General features: G+C 59.7%; 1 protein-coding gene and 1 long non-coding RNA gene across 2 annotated transcripts; both read right to left on the bottom strand.

The window, feature by feature from the left end:
- Positions 1-2,219: 2,219 nt before the first annotated feature.
- LOC119152953 lies at positions 2,220-6,026 on the bottom strand. Its single transcript, XR_005105989.1, has 2 exons — positions 5,622-6,026; positions 2,220-4,959 (listed from the first exon to the last, which is right to left on the bottom strand). It is a non-coding gene; the product is annotated as an uncharacterized LOC119152953 (long non-coding RNA).
- A 653-nt stretch (positions 6,027-6,679) lies between these two features.
- On the bottom strand, positions 6,680-20,055 carry ARHGEF37 (Rho guanine nucleotide exchange factor 37). Its single transcript, XM_037398794.1, has 13 exons — positions 19,829-20,055; positions 17,625-17,842; positions 17,079-17,202; positions 16,531-16,678; positions 15,432-15,631; positions 14,742-14,872; positions 14,049-14,153; positions 11,884-11,994; positions 10,327-10,656; positions 9,248-9,376; positions 8,693-8,888; positions 8,082-8,254; positions 6,680-7,704 (listed from the first exon to the last, which is right to left on the bottom strand). The coding sequence occupies exons 2-13, from the start codon at positions 17,826-17,828 to the stop codon at positions 7,495-7,497; spliced, it is 2,061 nt and encodes a 686-aa protein (XP_037254691.1). The 5' UTR covers positions 17,829-17,842; positions 19,829-20,055; the 3' UTR covers positions 6,680-7,494.
- Between the last annotated feature and the right edge of the window lie 4,856 nt (positions 20,056-24,911).

Raw genomic sequence — 24,911 nt, 5'->3', positions numbered from 1 at the left:
GGCAGGGGAGGCCACATGCTCACCCACAGAGAGGGGAGCAGAGCTGGACTCCAGAGCCCCTGTGCCCAAAATGACTCAAGGCAGGGCTGCCTTTGCTGCCTGGGGGGCAGCAACACCCCAAAGACGTACCAGGGTTGCGTTTGGGATGCCTTTGCAGGGATGTATTTGGAGAACCTCTGAAGTCTCAAGTGTTTCTGCAACAACTGTGTGCAGCCACCCCGAGGATGCAGGCATGAGGGCTGCAGGAGAGCTGGGGCCGTGGGTCTCTGTGCCCTTTGCCAGGCTGGGCAGTAGGAAAGGGCAGCTGTCACAGGAGCCGGCAGAAGGCAGGAGGGTGCTCTGCACCTCCTCCCCACCACGCTCACTGCTTAACTCCTGTGACCTCTGGAAAGCCCCGGAGCGCTGTCCAGCCAGAGGAGTGACCTTGGGGACAGGACAAGCCCACAGGGATCTGCCTTTTGCTGACAAGTGGATGAAGCCCCTCATGCCACAGGACTGAGCAAGCCCCAAGAGACAGGGTGCATCACCCTGGGACCGCCAGCTCAGAGTGTCCCTGCCTGGGGACCCCCTGGGGCACGGTGGGGCAGGGGCATGTGGGGCAGGGGCATGTGGCATGCCAGCCAGGCTATTCACAGTGGGGAGTATTGCCCAGCCGCTCCAGCTGACTCATGTCACGTCAGGGCCAGGCTGGCTTCCCAGCGGCATGAAGCCTCCCCCTGACTGGTGGCACTGGGCCAAGCTGTGGCCAGGGCAGGTGGCGGGGGAACACAGGTTATAAGGTTACACCAAAGAAAGAGCAGCTCCCAGCGGGATGCTTCCCTCCCTGGCTGCGTGCCATCCGCCTGCCCAGCCTCAGCTTGGTGCCTGGGGATGTTCCAGCTCCATCCCCCATGCAGGGGCCTGGATGCAGCCCAGGGATGGTGGGGTCCAGCTGCAGAGATATGCTCCGACAGCAGGTTCTGGCTGCGGGGATGTGCTCAGACAGGAGGGCTGAGCCGCAGGCAGGGGGGCAGCAGGGTTAGTCCCCTCTGCCTGGCCAAGTGTCACCAAGTCAGTGTCCTACCCAGGCTTGCCTTGTGGGCTAAATCTTTAACCAGATCAAGGGTTTAACTTTATCAGTGGCTGGAAAAATGTGGCACCATCTCCCTGGGGCAAAGTATCGTGATCCTTGCAGAAATCCCAGATGCAGCTCCTTTTCCTGAGCACCCCTCAGCAGCTGCCTGGTGCTTGCATCTGGCCCTCTAGCACGGGCACCCTCTGGGGCAGGGAGCACCCTGTGCCCCACACACAGCCTGGGGTCCCAGCTGGCCCTACCTTCCCTCCAAAATCACGGTTTGCACAGACAGGACAGAGGAGCTGGCACTTCCCCTTGTAGGGTGTACCTGGGCATGGATTGCCCTCACGGCAGGCAATGCAGGAGGAAAGCCACCACCAGAGCAGAGACTTCTCTGTGTCCCCTTGAGGGGAGCCCCCCCACTGGCACCATGGACCCCCTGCCAGCCCTGCTGGCTCCCCAGTCTTGGAAAGCTTTCCACAGCCCCTGCCCAGAGCAGGATGATTGATTATCGTTACTAAGGCTGGAGAATGGTTTCTGTGCACATCCAGGTGATTCAAGAGCAATTAGTCACCCACCGGTGGGGGGAGGGGGCTGGGCTGCGCCTCTGTCCCTGCCAAGGTGGGCACCCTCTGCTGCCCGAGTGAGGGTCTGAGGTGGCTCCTGGCACTCCTGGCGCAGCTGGAGGGAGCCCTATCTCTTTGTGGGCTGTATCCGACAGGCGTGCTTCCCACCAGGCCTTCCTGGGAAAGGGCAGCGGAGCAACCCCAGGGCAGGGCTCCAACCTGAGCTGACACCTGCATCCCCAGGTCACCTGATAGGGGGGAAGGCAGAGACTCCGCAGCCCCCAGCCCCATGGCAGAGATTTGCCCCCATCCAGGGTGGTGCACCCACCAGCTTGTGCTTTTACATGGGGTGGGCACAGTGGAAGGGCTGAGGAGGCCGGGGAGGGGTGCTTATCCCCAGGACGGTGGGTACCACCTGGCAGCTCCTGGCACAGTGGTTCTAGTGGTCCTGCAGAGCCGTGCCAGGCACAGGTCCAGCAAGGGGCTCATCTGGCAGTGCCGTAACAGCAGGGACATCAGCAGCAGCCGGCTGCTGGCTGGGAAGGAGCGGGGGTGGGGGGGGCGTAATGATGGTCCATCTCAGCAAAGGTAGCAGAGCATGAAAGCAATTTCACACTTTATTAGACAATTCAGGTGCCGGCTGCACAAGCCTGGAGCGAGCACTGCTGCTCACACCTCTGCTCCTGTTTCACAGCCCTGGGGACACTCTCTGTGGGGCTCAGCCCTCCCTCAGGCCACACAGCACCACGCTGATCACAGCTGGTGGCACAGCAAGCAGGGCCAGCAAGGGCTGCCGGGGGCTAGGGTGCCAGGGCTGTGGGCTGCTTCTCATGGGCCACCCTGCTCCCGCACACGGGCTGGTGCCTGGGAGCAGTGCAGCTGCAGGCTGGTTCTGCTCAGAGCCAGCTCAGCCTGGCAGTGGTGGGGAACTCAAGCACCATGCCTGCAAGCACAGCTCCACTCAGGCTGGCTGTGCCCTTCAGCCCAGGACAGCTGCCCTGCTCCTGCTGGGACCCCCTGCTCCCCTCCTCCCCCGGCCACTGCGGCCCCGCTGCACCCCGACTCCCCTCCTGGCACCCTGTGGTGAGGGGATGGGTCTGGGTTTGGGAGGCCAGGCTTGGTGCTTCCCTGGCAGCTGCTTTCTCCTCCTGCCTCCCAGCCACTTGGGTGCCCCAGCAGAACCAGCGGGCACATCGACACCTGGGCATGCAGCCATCTTCCCTGCAATCCAGGTGCCTCCATATGGAGATGTGCTTTGCGGCTCCTCACCCTGCCTGCAGCCGCTGCCATGTCCCCAGAGACCAGCATGCCCCACAAAGCAGGGGAGAGCAGAGCCTGAGCTGCCACCATCCTGCCCTGAGGTGTGCAGCTGGGCTGGTGCCCTGCACCTTGGGGACAGGGCCATGCGCTGTCACACCCCAGGGGTGGATGCTATCCAAATGCCTGCGTGTCTAGGATATGAATCAGCTCAGACAGGAGTGCAGTAGCCACTCCTGGACAACCCGAGCTGCCCAGCAGACCGCTCCAGCAGCCAGGCTGTGCTGGTGCCAAAGCCCTTGCAGGTCAGCAGGCAGGTTGCAGGCAGCAGCACCTGCCCGGCTCCGCTGTCACCTTGCAGATCAGCCCCAGGCATGGCAAGACCCCAGCCTGGCATGCATTTCCCTCCCCCTTGCACAGGTCTGCTCCCGTGGTTCCAAGCCACGGCACACTGGCGCCTGGCCGGGGCGATGCCTAACCTTGACCTGACCTTCTGGCAAGGAGCCGTCCCTGCCTGGCTGTCCCCCCGTGACCCCAGCCACAAGCATGTTCCACCATGCCAGCCAGAGCATTCCTTCTGGGAGAGCCTGTCCTCACCGGGCTATTTAAAGGCACATTTGTGCCCTTTACACCCCTCGTGTTTAGGGTGGAAGAGCCCCGTGCCCTTCGGTGACTCCGAGGGGCTATACTTCCAGGCTGAGGGCAGCAGCAGGTGCAAAGAGTTTGGGTGAAATCATGGGAAAAGTACGGGATATTGGTGCCCCATGTCCTGCAGCAAAGTACTAGACCATGTCCTGGGAACAGACCCCACGGTGAAGGTCCCGTGGCCACCGAGGTTGGCAACAGGGCTGGTGGGTACTGCGGAACCCAGCTCACCCCTTTGGGTCCAAAGACCCAAGGAGTAGCACGAGCTAATTTCCCTCTTCCTAGCAAGGACATCCACAGCGTGCTCCAGCCACTTCTGGGACCTTGGGGTAGGCAGGGCACAGCTGCCACCACCACTGGGCCGGGTGCTGGTGCTGGCTGGCTCAGCACCGTACAGTGGAGCCTCTTGGTGCCTTGGCTGTACCCAGCTTGGAGCACAACCACATTACCTGGCAGGGGGCAGGCAGCTGGTGCCTGACGCAAGCAGCATGTCCCCAGTGTGCTCCCACCTTCTGCAGATCACTGGTGTGTGGCCCATGTCCATCTCCTGGTGTGATGTGCGTGGGCTGTTTCCATCTTGCTCTTCATGCCCATCAGCCCTGGCAAGCACTGGTAGATGGTCATTTGATGGGTAGAGCAGGGACCCAGGAGAGGCAGCAGGGGTCTAGGGCACCTCACATCAGCCTGCACCCCCTGTGCCAGTTGTAGGCAGGGCAAACAGCTCCTTCTGGCCAGCACTGACACACAGGCAGCATCAGCAGTGGCTGGATGGAGGGAAAGGGGAGCTGTTGTTTCAGAGTACATGAAATCCAGAGTCCAGGTGAGCAGAACAGGGAAAGCCCAACTGGTTTTATGAGCTGCGTATCAAGTCCTTCCCACCCCAGGTCTCCTTCCAATGGGCAGATCAGGGCACAGGCAGCAGCTGTTTCTTGGTGCTCCTTGTCCTGCTGTCACCTTTCACCCTCTGAAGGGTCCTGGGCACCTGTGGGCTGCAGAGCAGGACCTGCCCGAACCGCTGACTCCTGCCGTTGCCTGTGCTGGCACGGGGCTGATTGCTTCTGCACCCCACTGAGCTGGCAGGAAGGTGATTCAGGAGGGAAATCCGACCTGATGTGATTTGATTAGGAACGGAAAAATCTGGAGGAGCCATCAGCAGCGAGCTGGAGATGTAAGCCCTGCTGCTGTGGGGCTGGGGCTGGATGGGTGAGCCTCAGAAACACAGACCCAACACGGTGGCCCTCGTTCCCCCAGCCTGCCCATCTGGAGAAGCCTATTGGCCTTTCCCCAGGCTGGGAGCATCCCCAGGTGATGTCCCCAGCTCTGGCACTGCCATCCCCTCCAAGGTTTCATGTGGGTGAGCATTTGCTTGGGGTTTTCAATGGCACCTGGGTGGAGATAGCAAGCCCCCAGCCTCCCAGCAGATAAAGCCTCAGGACCCTGCAGGTACAAAGGAGGGCAAGCTTCACAGGCAGCTCTGCCTCAAACCAGGCCCCTAGACCCACATGTGGGGTGCACAGCAAAAGCAGAGCAGTGTCTGGGGCTTGTCTCCACTTGCCTGGCACCCACCCCATCCCTCCCCACATGGTGCAAGCTTGGATGAGGACATGCCACTTCTGCCCCTCTGCCCAACCCGCAGCCGCAGGGCAGCACTGTGGGCACCTGCACCCAGCCACCCTGCCGCCAAAGCACGTCCTGCGGGGAGCCTGTGGGCAGCCGAGTGTGCTGCCTCCCTGCCGGGCAGGGTGCAGGAGCTGGCACGCCAGCGCTCGCCAGCCGAGCCATCACACCTTTGATGCGGGAAGTGGCAGGTGGCCAGGGCAGTCGGGATGCCGCCAGGCTACTGCACCGGTGGGTGCCTCCATACTCCACTGCCCATGGTGGGTGAGGGGTGGGCAGTGTGGCACTACGGGCTGAGCTCTCCTGTGGGGGGAATGTGGTGCCAGTCCCTGAGGGCTGCAGCTGGGAGCTCCTGAATTCCCCTCTGACACCATGTCAGCACTGGTGTGGGCATGGCTTCCAGCCCCGAGCCCCATCAGCATCGCATGACAGCACAGCATCAAAGCAAGCCATGGGGAAACTGAGGCACAGAGCCATGACACCTCAGGTGGTGGGAGGGAGCGCGGTGTCCATCCCCAGACCAAGCCCCAGGTCAGGGCCCGACTGACACAGGTTGATTGTCCCAATGACCTCTTCCACGGGGCCGGTGCTTCCCGAGAGCATGCATGTGTCAAACTGCTGATTCGTGGGGGTGGGCAATGGCGACAGGGTGTCCCCAGCGCCCCAAGGAGCCGTGCTCAGCACCCCTGCCCGAGCAGCAGCGGCCGGCAGGGCCGCGGGGCACAGCTCGCCTTCAGCCGCTGCCGCGGCACAGCCGTGCTCCGCCGGCACCGCCAGCCCTGCCGCCGCGGGCTGTCCCCACGTCGGGGACGCGCACACTCCACCGCAGCCGTGAAACCCCTCCACGGCACGCCTGCGCCCCGCTGCCCCCGCTGCCGGAGCCCCGAGCCCCGCTGCCGACATCCTGCGCCGCGCTCCCCGCTCCCCCCGCTGCCGGCACCCCGCGCCCCAGTCCCCGCTCCCCTTACTGCCGGAGCCCTGCTCCCCGCTCGCCGGTGCCCGCCGCCCGAGCCCCGAGCCCTGCTCCCTGCTCCCCCCGCTGCCGGAGCCCCGGTCCTCGCTTCCCGCTCCCCCCGAGCCCCCCGCTCCCCGCAGCCCCGCAGCCCCGCTCCCCCCGAGCGCCCCGCTCCCCGCAGCCCCGCTCCCCCCGAGCCCCCCGCTCCCCGCAGTCCCCGAGCCCCCCGCTCCCCGCAGCCCCGCTCCCCCCGAGCCCCCCGCTCCCCGCAGCCCAGCTCCCCCCGAGCCCCCCGTTCCCCCGAGCCCCCCGTTCCCCCGAGCCCCCCGCTCCCCGCAGCCCCGCTCCCCCCGAGCCCCCCGTTCCCCCGAGCCCCCCCGCTCCCCGCAGCCCCTCTCCCCCGAGCCCCGCGCTCCCCCCGCCCCCGCCGCTGAAGCCCCGCCCCCGCCCCGCCCCCCGAGGCGCAGCCCGGCACGCGCGGTGCCTCTGCCACCTGGCGGCCGCGGCGCAGCCCCGCGCGGGGCGCCGAGCCCGTCAGCACGGCTGGCGCAGACCGGCGGTGTCACACACGACAACGCCAGCGCATCAGTCCGTCACACAGAACAGCATCGGCGGTGTTACAGAGCGCTTCTGGTCACCACAGCTCAGCGCCTCTCACGTGGGTCAGTAGCATCAGCCCCGCTGCGGGGGGAAACCGAGGCCGGGAGTGGGGCTGCGTGGCCAGGAGGGCCTGGGAGGACCCCGGCCCGTGGGCCTCAGCCCCACACTCTCCCATCACTGATGGTGCAGCCAGGCGCAGGCTGGCATCGCCATGCCCTTCAGCAGGACGTGAAGGCTGTGCTGCCAAAGGGACCGCAATGGCACACAGGGGCAGGCAACCAGGTAGGCAGAGTGACCCGGCGAGTAGCAGGGAACCGCGTCTCCAGGGCTGCTCCTCTGCACTCTCACCAGTGCTGCTCCGAGAACCCCCTTCCGAGAGCCCCAGATGCTTCAAGCCAGGCTGAAGACCCCCCCTGCAGCACTTACCCTTTGCAGCTCAGTCCTGATCTAACTGGGGACAATGTTGTCTCATCACCCCTAAGGACACTTTTGTCACTAACATCGATTTCAACAAATTCCTGAAAACCTGCAGCCACCTGCCCTCACTCCCTCATACTGCCTTCCTTCATGCAAACATGTATGGGACATGGCATCCTCACGCCTACCCACCAAAAAGTGCCTCCCAACAGCCATCCCTCCTCACACCCATGTTCCCTGGGCCATATTCCGCCAGTTGCTTCCCACCGCCTCCCTGGCCCAGGGCTACTGCCCTTCAGCATCTCCTGCCACGAGTCCTTGGGTGCCAAGCGGATCGCTCTCATCTGACGAAGCCTGTGCCCTTGGGTGCGGGCTGGCTGTGCTCACACAGGCAAGCTCCAGCCTGTGGGCTCCTGCACAGGGACGGTCACCAGGTAGCTGGAGGGCACATAGCCCCTCTGGCCATTCACCTCCACCAAGCTCCACTCCTTGCTCCCCTTCTTGTCATGCGGCTCCAGCACCACCACGGGCTGCCCTGCCTGGAGGCTCACCTCCTGTGGACTCCTGGCTGCGAAGGAGAAGCCGGCAACCACCTGCAAAAGGTGGGGGAAGCAGGGAGGAAGCCCTTGCTGGACAGGAGAGTCAAAGGGGGAAAGCACACACATGGCAGGCCAGCAGGCCACTTCTGAGGGCAGTACAGCAGTGCCATTGATGTAGGGACACTGGGGACCCCACCAAGGACACTTTTGCTCCGTCCACCCCAGGTCTCAGCAAGGCAGACACCAGCCTCATGGGACACTTGGCCACGGGATGCGACACTCCCCTGCTAGGCACGTGGCTGCACATGTATGACTACAGGTGTGCTGGAAAAGCAAGGCCACCTTCCCACCCACAGGTTGCACACACGAGGACTAGCATGGAGCTGGTGAGGTTGCTAGGAATGGCCCTGGGGGGTGTCCCCCACTCTCACCTGGAAAGTGGGGGTGAAGGTGGCCATCTGTGGCCTGGGAGCTTCAGGTGATGCATATGAATGTCGCCTCCTTTCTGTGCCACTCTCCAGGGCCGGCATCTGCATCCTGGGCTGCTGGCTTTGTACAGGACAATAGGGCTGAAGTTTTCCAGCAGGCACAAACCCTCGGGGACCTGGAGGACATGCAGACACACAGGCCATGGGGCCCTGCTGCCTGGCACATGTAGGACTGGTTGCAGGAGAGAGGAATGACAACTGGGCTGTTGCCTGGCATGGCACAGCAGCCCTGTTCAAACTGGTCAACCTCTAGGGGATACCCAGCAGCAAAACCACCCAAAAAGGGGGTTCAAGATGTTTCTGTATGCATGGGATTCTCCTTTCCCAGCTACAACACATCACAAGTGCTCCCCTGGGGAATGAATGGGGAAACCTGAACTTTACAGCTAATGGCTACGGGCGTAGCTGGCAAAGCAGAGGTGGGTTTGGGATGAGCAAACCCTGGAAGGGAGGGTCCGGGAGGCAATGGCCATCCAAGATGAGGATGTGGTCTGGGTTTGGTTTCTGACCCTGGTGCCAAGGCAGGGAGAGGCTCCCCATAGCGCTCACCGTACCTCCAGCATCCACCAGCCATCTGCTCGTGTTCCCCTTAGTGTCCACACTTTGCAGCAGAGCTACAATCTGTCCCCTTTGCAAGGTCAAGTCCAGGTCTTTGCTGCCACTGATGTTGCTTGTCACTTGGTAAAGTTTGTCTGGGCCGTGCTTGCTCACAAGGGAAAGGACCTTCCGCTCCTCAGCAGGGTTCAGAGGCTGGTGGGGAGCAAGAGACACCGGAGCATTTGATGAGACATGCAGGAGACTGAGGCCTTCCATATACGTGTGCTCTGCTTTCTGCAGGCTCACATCCCAGTGAGAGGTTAGAGGAGAAACTCCTTCACACTATCTGCTCTACCTCATGGTTTGGAGACGAGTGTCCAGTACTAGAGGAGCTAAGACTGTTTCATCCCTGGTTATTCCCACCCAGCTGTAGCCAGGGGCTTGAGGGAAATACTGGGGCTGCAGCAAGCCCCTGGGCCACTTTCTGAGCCAATTTACCCACCAAAGAGCTGTTCTGCACCGGGGAACCTCTTTATCCAGCTGGTCTGAGACATCCCCTTCCCAGCTCCTACCTGTGTCACAGGGCTTGGCACGACTGACTCAAACATCTGGCAGAAGGTACGGAGCTGAGCACCAGACTGCTGCAAGCTGTCTTCCACCATCTTCCAGAAACTGGGCAGAGGCATGTGGCCATGGGGCATCTGTGGAGACAGACTCTGGAGATGAGAGAGGGCCCTGGGGAGGGGAAGAGCTGTGGGTAGGGTCAAAAGAGAAGAAGCAAGAAGAAAAAGGGTGAGAAAGCAAGAGAACAGACCCGGTCACTAAAGATGCACCTTGCATCTAGGATCAAAGCTGCTCCTCTCTTGTCTTTGAGCCACCTTTCCTGAGCAGGGCCATCACACATGGGGCTCTTAGGCTGCACTCAGCCCACCAGAGCAGTCCCTGGGTCCCGTTGTTCTGCCCCAAGCCCACAGCCCACCCCACCCCACCCAACTATAAAGGGAGGTGGGTAGATGTAGCTCCAGGGTAGATGTCTGCAGCATAAGCATTCCAGACTGAGCAAGGGGGATCCACCCTCATGACGAGGTACGTAGGAGCAGCGCCTAAAAGGATACCTCCACGTGGCTGTATCTTGTTCTCATCTTTGTAATGGGTCAGGCCAGGGCCATGCTCTACCCCAGGGCAGTGGACCGGCCTGATCACCATGTTCACAAACGTCAACCTCAGAGAGTACTGTGCCAGTGAGGAGTGCTGGGAGACGTCTCCCAGGAGATGGGGGTCGAGGGATGCTCATTCCTCAGGCCAGAAGCTGTTTTTCTCCTCCTTGCCTTCCCAGCACAGAGCTCTCACAGAGTTAACACTGATCTCTCAGGCAGCACATCCATAAATTACCAGTGGTGTTCTCAAAGAGAAAGCAGGACAGTTCCTGGCAGCGAAGAAGAGAAAATTTGGCTTTCCCCAGCCAAAGAGGAGGAGAGATTGTTTACAAATGCTAGGCAGGGAGCTGCGTGTCAGCAAGAGAAGGCTTGGGCTACAGCAGACCTTCAGTGCCTCAATGTCCAAGCGATGTCTCAAGCCTGAAGAAGGCAGGGGCAGGCCTGGCTCAGCACGTGCAACAGTTTGGGCACACACGCCAAGGGGTCACTCTCACCTGCTCTAGCTCCTTTTCTGCCTGGCGCAGCACCTGGGCAGCCAGGTCCCATTGCAGGGCACTGAGGGAGCACAGTATCTGCCCCAGGAGCTGCACGGTTGCCTGGTTGAACCGTGGGAGCTCAGCCACGAGCAGGGCATTGATGGCAAGGTAGGTGTTCATGGCTGCCTCCTCGTCATATGTCACGCTGCCCATCTCGCTCTTCCGTTCTTGGATCTCCTCGTAGTCCAGCAGCTTGTCCAGGCGCTTCTTGACCAGCTGCTGTGGCCCCACCAGCATGTCTGAGAGGCTGCAGAGGGGCTGGCAGACCAGCCTGTCCAGTCGTTGCTTCTGTGGGGCAAGAAAATCCAAAATGTGAGGCCCCCAAACAGGCCCAGCTGTCTGCATGGGACACTGTTGTACAGAGGAGAAAAGGTTTGGGGACCTGTTGGTGGGCTTGTGTGGAATGGGGAGCATCTGAGGCATCCTTCCCTGAAGGCACACAGGATGCCAACCAAAGCAAACTGTTGGTACCAAGCAGAGCAGTCAGGCATACCTTGATTCAAATACAAATGCAAATGATCGGGTAGGACCCCCGTGCACAAGGTCCCAAGGGCCAAGGTGGGTGCTGCAGTGACTGTCCCATGCAAGTTGTAACGTCTTGGTTTGACAGAGGCCCTCAGCCCAGGGTCTGTTATCCCACGTAGCTATCCTCCCTCCCCATACAGGCACTCCCCGGGGATGCCAGCATCCAGGTGTGGGGTTCAGGCTGCCCTGCCACACTCTTCACTGCTGGGAAAAACCTCCCTGTTGACATTCAGAGCAGCAGCCACCACCCAAGAGGGAGTCCTGGATAGCCAGACAGGGGTGGTGGAAGGAGACAGGTGGGGGTCTCTTGGGCTCCTAAAGGTAAGCACAGATGTCCACAGGATGTGTGTAAGTGGGACTGGGGTTTGGTGGCAAATGCCCTGTGTGAGTCAAACAGTACACCTGGTCTTCCCACCATCCTGTCCTCCACTACAGCCCCGCCTGTATGGCTGGCTCTGAACATCAGGGCCCTGAAGGCACAAATAGTCTTTAATGGCCCAGACCAGCCTCACCTGGGGCCACCCCTGCTCACAGCTCATTTAAGGGCTTTCTGTTTCTGCAGAATATTGCCGTGGGTGTGTTTCTGCCTCTGTTTCCTGGGTGGACCTTGGACCTCAGCTATAGGTAGTTCAGGTCCTGGATGAATCCATCACGTAGATGTTGCAGCTTGTCTCCAGCCCTGGACGGACTTTAGAGTTGTGTTGTAGCTGTCTCTCTGGCCCTGTCTCTTCTTTCCTACATGGACTCTGGAGCTGGTTTCCCACTTTTTGTGTCTGGGGCTGCTGATGGATCCTGTTACTTGCCCCTGGCTCTGCCTGCAATGTTCAGGCCCCAGGGGCCTGCCTGTTGGTGCAGATGCTGCCTGCTCTGGGGTGGCCCCTCAGCTCTTGGTTGTCCTGCCCTGGGGGAGAAGCCAGCCTCTGCTGTGCAGCTGCCAGAAGATGTGAGAGCATATGCTTGGCTGAAGGAGACCAGGGAAGGAGCACTCACAAACTCTGGGAAAACGGTGCCGTGGAGGTACTCTGCAAAGCGGCGGTACTGCTGGGCAGGTCCCTCGTCGATCTGCAGTTCGCACTTGTGTGGAGCAGGCAACAGGAACACCTGAAAGGGAGAAAGCCATCAGACCTGACCTGCAGAAGCTGCCCAACACTAGTTAACCCATCCATAGCTTATCCCCGTGTTCCCAAAGACACGCCAATGTCCCATTTAGGGTGCTCTGTGCTAGCAGCTCTGTGGGACTGATGCTTTAGCTACTCTTGTCTGCAAGACAAGGGAGCTTGCTCAGGTGTTAATAGACCTAGAGGAGACTCAGGAAGGAGTCATGCACTGGCTTGGTGAAGGACTTCTACCCCAACAAGGTGGCCAATGCTGCCCTGTAGCCCCAGGTGGCCTGCCCCAGTTTGATGTCGCCTGGTGCTTTGACATTTGGGTTTGGTGTTCCAGTAGCCCTGGAGTTTCTTGTATTTGTGCACAAAACCTTCCCCCCACCTCTGCAAGGAGAGTAAGACTGACGGGAAAGGAAAGCAGCTAAGGATGGTTTGGGTGGAAGCACTCCTCTGCTTTGAGAGGCTTTGCTCTAATGATAAACCTGGGCAGCAGCCTCCTACAAGCCTGCAGGGAGATTTTGACCCACAACACCTAGACCACCAGAAGGGAACACAGAGCTCTGAGACCCAGCTTGCTTCTGGCCAAGGGAAGCCAGCTCTCTTCCCTGGGCGAGCTTTGCTACCGCTTGGAGCACTGCTCCTGCAGTTAGTCCTGGAGTAGTTTCTGCTTGATTCCCATCAACCACGGCTACCATGGGTCTCTCAGGATGCCCTGATCTCTGTCCTAAACCCCGTCTTATTTTTGCCTGTGGCTATGTTTAGGAGACCTTTCCTTTATGTCCTTCCTTACCACAGGAGGGAAAGGAGATGGAAATATGAAAGGGGATTGACCCTTTGAGCGGAAGACAGCAGCTCTGAGACCCCTGTGCTGCTCCCCAGCCCTGCAGGGGCTCTTACACAAGCAGAGGTGGCTGTGACAATTGTTGTACGAACCAAGATTTGTGTCTCCTTGTGGTGAGGACACCAGTATAGAGAGATGAGGGAACCACCAGTTAGCACAAAGTCAGGTAAGACTGTCTCTGTCCTATGAGAAGATGTTTTCATCAGCCCTCAGGATGGCTGTGAGAAGCTTTCAGAGGGAGAGAAGTGGAGCATGCATGCAGCCCCACCTTCCACCACCAGCAGCTCCTCTGAAGCAGCATCCAAGCTCCAGCACGATTCCTAACCACAGCTTATTATCTAGGCTGCCCAGCCTGTTTGCAGACACTTGATGTCCTGGCTGAAGCCAAGGTGCCAGCTTAGAGATGCAGCTCAGCGAGGGGCAGTGCCAGGCAGGTCCCCAGGAGTACATGATGTCCCAAGGAACGGATATACCCCATTCCCCTAGCTGATGCCGTGTCTCACTGGCAAACAGATTACTATCCTCATGCTTTCTATGCTAACCCTATTTTATCCACTTTTTGGGCTACAGGGAGTTTTTCAATCCCCCTTTCCTCCTTCGCAATCCTAAATGGGGAGCCCTTCTCAATATTTCCATGACAGGGTCTTTCCAGCCCTTGAATTGCTGCTTTCTGAACCCTTTGCCATTTCCTGAGGCTTCCCTGATACTACTGTGTCTGGGGATTGCAAGTTTTGCCATCAATTCATTTTCCACAGATGCCCCAAGGGATTTCCATGAGAAAATCATACCAGCTACTGACCCAGGTGAGCTCAGAAAGGAAGTTTGTTGTCAGGCCTGATTTGGGGGCATTTCTGCCTTATACCCGTTACTAACACAAAAATTCCCAGGCTGAGAAACACTCAGCCTTTTCAGCCATGTCACGCCTTGAAATAATGGTCGGTTTAAGGACAGATTATTCTCAAATGATACCCAGATCAGACTGCACTGATGAACCATCAACTTTGTTTTAAGCTCCCCTGGACCTGAGCAATTGTTGGATGTTGTGCAAGTCCCTGGCACAACAGTACAATTTAGCTGAGAGATGCAAGTCCCTGAACAGCCCCAACTACTATTGGTTTCCACAGGGCTTGAAAGTATTCTGCAACCCCAAGAAAAGGGTCCCGAGGCCTGGATGGGGCCAACCCCCTGTCAAGTAGTCAAGGTTTTACCTCTAAATGGCCCAGGTAGGAGGCCACATTCTCCTTCAGCATGGCCACACTGGACACCACACACTGGAACTTCTCTTCCAGGTCGTCGTACTCCTTGTCCTCCGTCTGCAAGGCAAGGGGCAGCTCATCACCAGCACGGGCACGTCAGGCAATGCCTCCGGCAGGGCTGATGCCCCTTGCTGGGTGCTGACAGAAACAGCAGCCAGGCGCTTTGGCGTCTTACTGAAGCTCACAGTGCTGGGGACGGGCAAGGGAGACCCTGAGAGGCTCCAGGAATCTGAGAAGGGCCAAGATCTAGGGTGCTTCGGGTGCAGGTAGAAACAGGGCTTTTGGCGTGGTTGCAGTGCCGGGAACACGGGGGTGCCTTTCCTTTTGCTGGGGTGCCCAAGGATCCTCTAGATCCTTTGGGGGCCAAAGTTCTCCCCTGCAACGCTCTGAGGCAAGGAGCGAGGTGTGTACCTGCATCCCTTCTACCCTACTGATCCTCGGGATGGAGGACCGGGAGGCATCCTTAGGCTGCTCGAAAATGTGACTGTGGCTCTCGTGACAGCGTGGGCCACTGGGTGTCAGCATTGGCCACCCCACCTCGGCTCAGCCAGCCAGGCATCTCGGGAGGCAGCAGAAAGCCCCAGAAACAACCCGAGGAAAGGCAGCAGGTCCGTGGGTGCAGGCAGTGGGGTGCGCGCTGCCCACCTTGGCCACGATGCCGGCCTCGTGCATGAAGAGCCGGCTGAGCCGCGTGGTCTTCTTGGCGATGGAGTGTGTGTTGAGGCGTGCAAAGCGGTCCCGCAGTGTCAGGTGCTCGGCCTTGTTGTATTTGGTGGCTGCCTCGGGTTGGGGCACACAAGGTGGGAGGAAAAAAAGATCAGAAGAGGAAACTTCAGGGCAGCAGCCTCAGCAGCCTGAGTGGGCAAGGCGGGTGAGCAGCACAGGGGCCCAGAGCTGACAAGTCCTGATGAACAGGATAAGCACAACCCACATCAAAGAAGGGCAGCCCTGAGGAAAGTACTATGAAAACCAAAAAGAGCAGCAAGCTCCCATTTGTGGGGAGCCTGATTTCTCCTATCCCAAGGGCAGGACTGTTCATCCCTGTTCCCCAGTTCCAGGAATGCAGGCAGACTAGTTTTGTGCTCCACCCCGCCATGCCACCCTGCTCCTGCAGCCTTCAGATCTTGCCCAGAGTGACATTTGCAGGACCAGAGCAGTGCCAGGAGCTGCCCGCACAAGTCTGTGGCTCCACCAGGCAGGATGGGTGGTGGGCAGGACAGCTTTGAACTGATTGAAGTGGGAATGAGTACAAGACCGAGGGGAGACAAATGGGGTTGGGCTGGGGCTTGCCAGACACCATGCCCCCTGCCTGCACCGTGCCTCCTGACCACTCACCTACTTCTCTGCGCCGTTTGTACTCGTTGATGTTGGCATTGACCTGGGACATGGCACGGACGGCTGCCTGCAGGGCCGGGTAAGCACTGGCACTGGCGGGGGTGTTCTCCAGGATCTTCCCCAGCAAAAGTGGGTATTTGGTGATTCTCTGCACTGGCATCACCAGGAAGAAGCTGAGATCCGACACGCCCGTGTGAGGCCTGATGGAGAGGGGAATTGCTTAACGTTGGCATGGAGGGCTCCCTGCCGCTTCCCCCAGCTTCTCTGCGAGCATTTTGGGGAGAAAGCAGCGCCTCTGCAGCTGCAGGGGAGCTTTGCTGCCTTGGACCCACAGACAAGCTGTGCCCAGTAGCCGGGGGCAGGTTCTGGCTGTGAACTCCTGCTCTCTGCCAGCTGCAAGGCCACCCCCCCGGGAGCACTGGCAGGGGGACGCTGTCCCTGCCAGCCCCGAAGGCAGTGCCAGCCCCAGGCGGGTGCCCTGCCTCCCTGAACAGTGCTGTGCTTGTCTAGCTCGAAGGCACGGGATCAGCACTTGCTCCAGGGGCAATGGGGAGGGGAGGGTGTGGGCAAAGCGTGGGCCGGCTGCAGGCAGGACTCCCCTTCTGCCTGCGTGCAAGGCATTGCTCGCTGGGAGTCACATCACCCGTGCCCTGAAACAGAGAGCAGTAAATGCCAGCAGCTCCTGTGCTGCTGCACCTGCCTCTCCTGGCTCCAAGAGTGTTTGTGACCCCCCTGATAGTTCAGGAGAGGTTCAGCAGGTCCTTTGGGGCCAGCCCATCCCTCTGGTCAAGCTGGTATACACGTGCCATCTGTGGGTACAGCCTCTTGGCTATGGAGCGGGCAGGACCTGTGGGTGCCACCCCATTCCTTGTTTTGGGGTCCACCATAAAAGACCACCAGCCTGCAATGCCCCTTCGGCAAGTGGCCCCGAGGATGCAGGACAGGCTGACAGAGCAATGCCACAAAGGTCATAGCCATGATATTACACTCAGCCTGGGGGCACATACCCATGCAGACAGCTTGACCAGAGAGGTGAAGAACAAGGCCAGTAGGCAAAACAGGGACAGGGAGGTGGTGGCCTCAGCCAGCAGGCACCTACACTGTTGCATTCAGGGTCTCCAAGATCTCCTGCTGCAGCCTGGAGTCCTTGCGGTAGCTCTCCACCAGCAGGAGGGCATGATCATAGCTGGCACAATAGATCTTGTAGACAGTCTCCATCTCCTCCTTGAACTCCTGGAACAGGGTGCCTGGGGAAGGACAGCGAAGCTGGGAAGCATGGCCCTTTCCTATGGCCCCAGAGAAAGGCAGAGGTTTCTCCCCAGTGCACTGGATGAGTGAAGCCGGCAAAGCAGTGCCAGCCAAACACGCTGGAGCAATTCTCTGCACCCCGGGCCCTCTGCTAACCTGGCCCTGATGCTGCCCTCCCCCTCACTTTCTGCAGGCTGGGCAGGTCTGCCTTGTCCCACCGGGGTGAGCGTGGGTGGCAGCGTGCAGGCAGCAGTGCTTCCCGGAGCCAAGGAAGGTGCAGGAGGTGTCAGGGCAGGTGGGCTGGAGGCTGCACCTGGGCATAGCACCGGGCAGCAGCACTGCCAGCACCAGCAAAGACATCAGTGGGCACGGATCAGCTCTCGGCACTGCACCACTTACTGATGCAGTGCAGCTGCTCATGCTCCTTGGTGGCTGTGGCCTCAAGCCCCTTCAGAAACCGTCTGGAGACATGGAGGATGTCATCAGTGTTAGAGAAGAGTCCTTCCAGGTCAAGATCAGGCAGCTGAAGGGAACAAAGATGCCCCAGGGTAAGCCAAATACATCAGACAGGTGGACCGTGTGTTCTGGAGGTACAGATGCCCTCCTGAGCACTTGTGTCCTTCCAGCTGCCCCACATGACACCAGAGGAGCTGGAGCAATGCTTTGCTGCAGGAGACACTGGGTATGCTGAGACGCGGCTGTGCTCCCGAGTGGGGTGATGAGGCCTTTTCATGTTACAGATGCAGGGTTAAAGCTGTAGGACGGCTGCACTGGGTCAGACCCAATGTCCATCCAACCCATGACCTTGGCTGATTGAGGTGAGCCCAGGAAGGTGGAAGGTGAGCATGTGGTGACCTCCTTGCAGTGATTTGGGTATCTCTCAGCTCTTGACAGATTCACCCTACAGTCTCTAGCCCCTGGGCAAGGGGACATACCCCATCTCACCTGCTTCTTCTGGAGGTGTGCTCGGATGTCCAACACACAGAGCTGGATGTTGTGGACGTAGCTGGCCTCAGTGGTGATGAGCTCTTCCACGGCCAGCTGCTGGCTCAGCTCCATCCTGTTGCAGGGCATGATCTCCTCGTAGATGGCTTCTTGGGTCTCGGCTGCATCCTCTGCATTGGGCTCTGCCCCATGGGCACTCGCCATCTTGGTGGGGCACTCTGCAGGGAGTGGCAGGGGGTTAGGGGCAGGCTGTGCAAGGGTGCTCCAGTGCCCAACCCAGCCCCATGCCCATGGTCCCTGCTCTGTGTGTGGGGAGCACCTCACAGCACATCCTCGGGGACACTCAAGCCATCTTCATTTACAAGCAAGGCGTGGATGACACTCCAGAGCCATAAAAAGAGCTGCAAGCAGGGGCGGGCTGGCTGCAGGGGATGGACACCCATGTGCGGCAGGCAGGGGTGGCCTTGCCACACACACGTGCCCAAACGCCAGCGACTACGTGCAGGGTCAGGGTGCAGGCAGGGGCCTGGCAGCACTACCCCAGCACTGGGGCTGCGCAGGGACTGGTCCCCGAGGGCAAAGCAGGGTTTGCCACCTCTCCTCACACTCCTTGCTGCCGGGGCTAGCTGATCCCTCCCTGCCTTGGCTGTTGGCACCTGGCACGTTGCCTCGCGTTCAAGAGTCCTATTCAAAGTACCAAGAGTGTTTTGCAGTGCTTGAACAAGAAGCGTTTCTGTGCCAGGGAGAGCTGGTTTAAAAGTGACAGGGATGGGGGGAGAAGTGGGTGAAGCTGCAGGCACCTCTGCCAGAGGCACTTGCAGTCCCTGCTGCGCAATGCCCGCGCCCTGCACAGCACAGCCTGCTCCCCTCTCCTCTCTGCCTGTGGAGAGCATGAAAAATCAGAGCTGATTCATGCCATTTCCTTCTCAGGGAACACTCTGCTCTGATACAGGGGAGGATGGAGAAACTCCCAAAGCATCACAGATAATACTTAGTCCCAGGCAGGAGGCCTTGAGAGGGAGACAGCACAGCCCACAGCAGCACAGCACACAGCTTGGCTGGATCCAGACTCCAGCCAGGGAAAGAGATGCTGCCAGGCTGCCTGTCCATGGAGGCTGTGGAGGACGTGAAGAGCAAAGGCAGGATGGAGGTGGCTTGGCAGGATAGGAGTGAGATGGCACAAGCAGCAGCACTGGGATGGTGGTTCTGCCTCTGCTCTCTGCTGCCTGCCCAGCCAGTGACAGCTGTGGGAGCAGGGAGAGGGGCTGGCAGGGCAGCCCGAGCCTTCACTGGGGAAGGGTCTGGGTAACAAGCAGGTGATACAATTGTGAGCACCAGGCAGGGTGAATGTCCCCTCCTGGCATATGCCCACTGCTGCACCAGAGGACAGCTGGGCTTGGCACAGCAAGCAAACGCATGTGAGAAGGTATCGGACCTCCGCCTGCCTTACAGGGGCACGTTACCCTGCCAGCTGTCATCCCTGACCTCTGCAGATTTGGCTGTCACCCCTGACTGCTGCTATGGGACATGGGGAGTAGAAGGCACTTTCCTGCACCCCTTTGGTTGCTTCTGAGGTGTCCAGGCAGAAGGATTCCCATTAAGGGCTGTTGGAGAAGCCCAGAGCCCTCTGTCTGGGGGTGAAAGCAAAATCCTTGCTCAGAGGAATGGCTGCAGAGCAGAGGCAGGTGGAAAGCCCCGATCTGAGACAGCCCCCGAAGCCTGGAGAGCTGTCCTGAAGCGCAGGGCCATGCAGGAGCTGGGCTGTCACTGGTCCCCGCACCAGCATCCCCCAGAGCATGCTGCTGCCTTGGGGGCTCGTCCCTAGGCTGGGGAAACCTCTTTCTCTCCCCTCCCCCCCCCGGCCTGACACATCAGAGGAACAAGGGAATCGCGCAAAACCAAACAGAAGCATTTCTGGGCAGCGCTGGAGCAGGCAGGGAGAGCGGGGGCAGGTTTTACTCCCCAGCTCCCAGGCAGCCGCCTGCCTTTGACATGTCGCTGCCGCCTCGGTGGCTCCCAGCATCCCTGCCCCCAACGCCGCGGGGACCCGGCAGCGTCCGCAGCCAGCCCGCAGCGACCCGCACGCAGGGGATGCCGCAGCCGCAGGGCCCCCCCGACCCCGCGCCCCGAGAGACAGGCGCCGGCCCTGCCGCGCCCACCCCCCCCCGCGCCCCGAAACCGGCTGCCCCGGCCCCGGCTCTTACCTGCGGAGGCGGCCGGGGCTGGCGCCGGGGAGCTGCGCCCGGCTGCGGTCTCTCGCCGGCTGCCTGCGGGGAGTTAATGATCAACCCGCCGCGCCGCAGCCGCGCTGGCACGGCCGGCGTGGGCAGGACGGGGCGAGCCCGCGGCGCGGGGTGGCGGCACCTACGCGGGGGCTGGTGGCCGCGGGGCGGGGGCTGGTGGCCGCGGGGCGGCCGGGCCGATGGGCAGCGCCGCTCCCTGCACACGCCCGGCGCGGCGGGGGGTCTGGCGGGCGGCCCGGCGGGCAGCGGCTGCTCAGCGCCTCCGCTGCCAGCCCCGGCGGGGGAGGATGCGGAAAGCGAGCGGGGGGGGCGGTGCGGTGCGGGGCGGGGGGGGGGGGCGGGAAGCGCCGTACCTGGGTCTGCGTTACCCCCCGGCACGGCGGCCGCAGCCCCCGCCTTGCCCCTTGGCATCCCCCATTGCCGGCAGCAGCACGGCAGCCCCGCTGTCGCGGCACCGGCTGCAGAGCGGGGACACAGCGGCTGGCTCCTGCCATAAATAAACAGGGACAAGTCCTCTGCGCCTTTTCATGGCCCTGCTACGGCTGCAGCGGGCTGCCACCTCCGCACGAGCTGAGCCCCGGTGCACCCACAGCCCATCCCTGCACGCGTGGGCTTCCACCCTGTTACCCCGCGGGCCGGCATGGCCCTGGCCACGCGTCCCTCCGCTCTGCCATCGCCCGGCAGCTGATCTGCCGCGGAAAAGGCTTCGGAGCAAACAGAAACGAAAATATACAACCGAGGAAGTGGCTGCGCAGAGCTGGCCGTTGGGTGTTAGTGGCTATTTGGCGTGAAGTTGTTTTTTGGCTCGTGAGGTGTTTGCATCCGTATAAACAAGCTGTTGAGAAGGGAGATGGTGATGTGCAGCCAGCTCCCGCAGCTGGGAGCTCGGCCTCGGTCTGGCCACAGGGAGGGGACAGCAGCACTTGGCTTTGTGCATGCTGACCTGCAGTATCCGAAAAATGCGACGGTAAAAAGGACTCCGAGTCTTCCCGTGACTCACACAGGTCACAGGCAGTGCCTGTGTCTAAAGCCAAACTTCCCCACAGGCCAGGACAAGCTCTCTGGTGCAGACCCTCCCTCTGGGACCATTCCTGGGGGTGCAAGCCAGCCCCCTCCCCAGCTGAGGTGTGGGGGCAGGTGTGGGCTGCGCAGGGCAGCACAGGGCCCGCACACACCTGCCCTGCTGGCTCCCACCTGCTGCTGGTGCCAGGAAGGGCAGCCTGCCCCACTGCCTTCCCTGCCTGCATCCCATCCCACCTGTGGGGCTGTGTCAGGCTCTGAGCCAAGAGCATGAAACTGCCTCCCTCATCCCTGTGCTGGAGGGATGCTGCACCACACAGGAATGGTTTCAGATGGATGAGCTGGGCAGCAACGTGGCAGGAAGAGCGAAGGATGGGAAGAGGCAGAAGTATTAATGCCCAGGCAGGTCTTTGGAGAAGAAGCCAACGCACGGCAATGTCCCCTGGCTGGGTGGCTGGCTGGGGTAAAGCCATCGCATGAGAATGGTTCCCAGGCTGTCCCACGCCATATGGATTTAGGGAGATACATGGCCACGAGAGAGACCTGCACATGGCTGGGCAGTGAGGGCTTTACCTGGCTGTGGCCTTGGGGACACAGATGTTGTCCTTCCTCCCTTGCAGGTGGCAGCAGGGATTCAGTCCTTGCCCAGGTGCTTTCTGAAGCAGCGAAACGCCTGGCTGGGCATCCTTTGTGCAGGCATCGCACAGGTCAGGAGTTCCCCAGCTCCATCCCTGGGCAGGATCTCTTACTGCTGTGTCCAACAAACCTGTCGCCCCTTGAGGTACGTCATCTCCACTTTGCTGCCATCAGCATCTTTTGGCAGATCACACCAGGGCAAGGTACCACGCTCCTGCAGCTGCCGAGGGAATCCTGGCAGGGCACCATTCCGCCCTTGGATGGTGTTGTTGCCCCACTGGGTCTGGCACAGCAGGGCAGCATCCCTGGCCACTCACTTCTCCCTGACCAGCTCATGCCATGGGTGTTTCCTTGGGCATATTTCCCATTCCAGTCTGGTTTTTCAGATGCTGGGTAACCTGGCTCCAGCAAGTTCCCTGCAGGATGGCCTCGCCGCCAAGAGCTGCAGGGAGTGGCTGAAACCTCCTTCCCCATGGCCGTTTCCTTCCTGCCATGCTGCTGACCCCACACTTCTGTCCAGCCCCAGGGCTGGGGCTGCTGCGGCCAGGCTTGGCTTGGCTCGGCTTGGCTCACGTGGGCGGCTTGGGGAGCGGGAGCAGTGTCACAGGACTGTCACCACTCCAGAGCTCCCCAGGGAGGCGTGAGAGTAGGCTGGCTTCCCTGGTCTGGCTCTCCTTACAAGGGAAAAGCAAATAGGTGCCAGCTGGTCAAGAAGAATTGTTTGTGTCCCAGGGCGAGGCGTTGTGCTCAGGTTATGCCAAGCTAAAGGGTCCCAGCAGGGTGGGCTGTCCCCTGGCACTCTTGGCATTTCACACTCTTGTGGGAAGCCAGCACTCCCAGCCTGACAAAACCTGGCAAGCAGTGGCAGGGCATGGGACTGCGCATGGGACTGTGCGTGGGACCCTGCAGCCGCTGCGGAGGGCAGCAGGGAGGCAGGACTGCCTTCTCCCAGAACAGACCCAGGTTTGTGTAACCTCATTGCAAACCTGTTGTTACAGGATGTTTCTCACAGAGCAAGGGTGAGCCACCTCCACGGATCTGCCCGGCCATCTTCATACCCACTGCCACAGCAGGAACGCTCTGCCAGCTCTTCTATCTAAATAAAAAACACAACCCCAAGCTGCTGGTAGAACAAGGTACCCCCATGACACTCCTTGTGTGATGACCACAGGCCCAGTTCAAAGGCTGGAGGAACACCTGCTTGATGGTGCTGGGCTCTGGCTCCAAACAGGCATTGTAGTAAAAGCATCAGCAAGAGGGAGGCAGGTTTGCAGGGCAGGAGGCTGCCAGCTGCCTGAGCTAAGCTCATGTGGCCGCCCAGCGTGTACGCAGCCACCCAGGGAGAAGGTACCATCTCAGCCAAAAAGGTGGTTATTTTCCCTCAACATCTCACCCCAAACTTCTGCTGGCTCCTGGAAGGCTGACAAGCATTTTCCTAGCTCCTCAAAATGTTAAAGCTCAGACTATTTGGATGAAAGCTAAAGCCATCAGGGGGCTCTCTGGGAACACACCAGACAAGCTGTGAGTTAGGCAGGGCTCACACAGAAAATAAACACAACTTCCAGCCATGCAAAGCACAACAGTTCAGGCTATGCCTAATAAGAACAGGCGGGGGTTCCTCTCCAAGCAGCGGGTTTGCACAGGAAAGTAACATTTCCTCTATTTAATCTTTTGCATTATTACTGTTCTTTGGATTTCTTTCCAGTCTTGAAAGGACTTTGTGACCACACGCCGCTATCAGCCATTCGCGGTGGAAATGAAAACACGGGGGAAAAAATTGCAGCCCAAGAATGTACTTGCAGGTGTGTCCTAATTGCAAAACTTCCTCCCACACTGCAGTTCTAGGAAGTGGAATTTGCCTCCAACACCATTGCGTGTGCATGCTGTGGAAAGCAGGGGAATTTGAGCTGAGGTGTGGAGAAAGGAGGAAAACACTCATGAAATGGAAGGTCTTTATCCCAGCATGAGCAACTCCTGAAAAACCACATAGGTGTCATTCCTTCCTCTTCTTTCTTTCCTTCCTGGCTAATGTAACCTGTGCTTAAAGCCTCCATGGGAGGGAAGGAGGGCAGTGTGTACCTGCTTGGGATAACCCCATCCATGTACTCGGTCAGGGCTGCACCTGCTTCTAAGCAAGTATGAATTGTGTTATCTCCAGAGGTCTGGAAGGAGCTGCAGGCTCCAGCCTCATGGCTGGAGGGGCAATGCCTGCACCAAGAGGAGAAGCACAGCCTAAAAATAAGCAGATAGAATTTGATCCAGGTGGAATAAATTGAGTCAGCTCTTTATTTCTGAGGGGATTATTTATGGGTCTTAGGCAGATCTCCTTTGTGGAGGAGGTTTCAGCCCCTCTCAGCCTTGCTGAGGCTACAGCCCCTCAGGTCTCCTCTGTCCACATTTTAGTGCTTGAAGCTTCATGTCCACCAGCCTCTGTGGTACTTCCCTCTCCCCGCAGATTCCCTGCTGCCTTGAATTGCTTTTCCTACCCCAAGATCTCCATTTCTCTCCCAGGGCTGGTGACTCTGGGCCTTTCACCCATCTGTCCCACATCCCTGTTACCAGCTGAGCCAGCTGATAGTGATGACAGCTTGAGGAGAAAACCAGATGCTGTTTTGAGGGCACTGAAGGCTGAGGTAGCTGCCTTTCTGTCCAGACAACAGTGCCAGCTCTCAGGACCAGTGCGGAGCAGTGCTCTGCTGGAGCCCTCTGCCATCTCTTGCTCAACAGACCAAGCAGTATTGATATTTATTCTTTTCTTCCTTCCATTAATGCATGGATGCTGGTGGCTGCTTTTCTTGCTGGTATCTCTGCTGGTGAAGGATAACAGTTTGCTGGAGAGCACAATTATTCAGTTAGCAAACAGGTTATTTCATAAGAGCTGTGGTCTGCAAGGTGTCCCATCCCTGCCCATCAAGGACACGTGCACCTGGCCCTTCCTGGAGGCTGGTGTCTCCAAACCTGTGAGCAGGACAGGCACTTAGTCGCTGCCTCTGGCCTGGCCCGGCTTGGAAAGCCATGGCTGAGCAGCACGCAGAGGTGTGCACAGTCCGTGGGCACCTGGGCAGGGGTGCCAGGGAGGATGGAGGCATCTGCAGCACTTTGCTGCTCTGGGAGGAAGGACAAATGTTTCCAGGACAGCCCAGACCCAGCTGGAGCCAGTGACACCCCATCACAGGGCAGTGCCAATGACAACACTCCTTGTGCAAAGCATCCCACAGGGCAGGCGCGCTATCCCACCGAGCATCTTCTGCCTGCCGTGAGGAGTAACGAGACACAAGAGAGATAAGAAGTATTTAGAAAATTCTGGTGGTTTATGCTAATTAGCCATTTCCACTGATCAAACCAACATCTTCTCCCTGCCTGACTTTGTAGAGTTTCTGCTCCTGCT

Source organism: Falco rusticolus, chromosome 8, assembly GCF_015220075.1.
Source record: "Falco rusticolus isolate bFalRus1 chromosome 8, bFalRus1.pri, whole genome shotgun sequence".
NCBI lineage: Eukaryota > Metazoa > Chordata > Aves > Falconiformes > Falconidae > Falco > Falco rusticolus.
The sequence above is the reverse complement of the archived record's forward strand: the minus strand, read 5'-3'. Positions and strand labels throughout refer to the sequence as shown.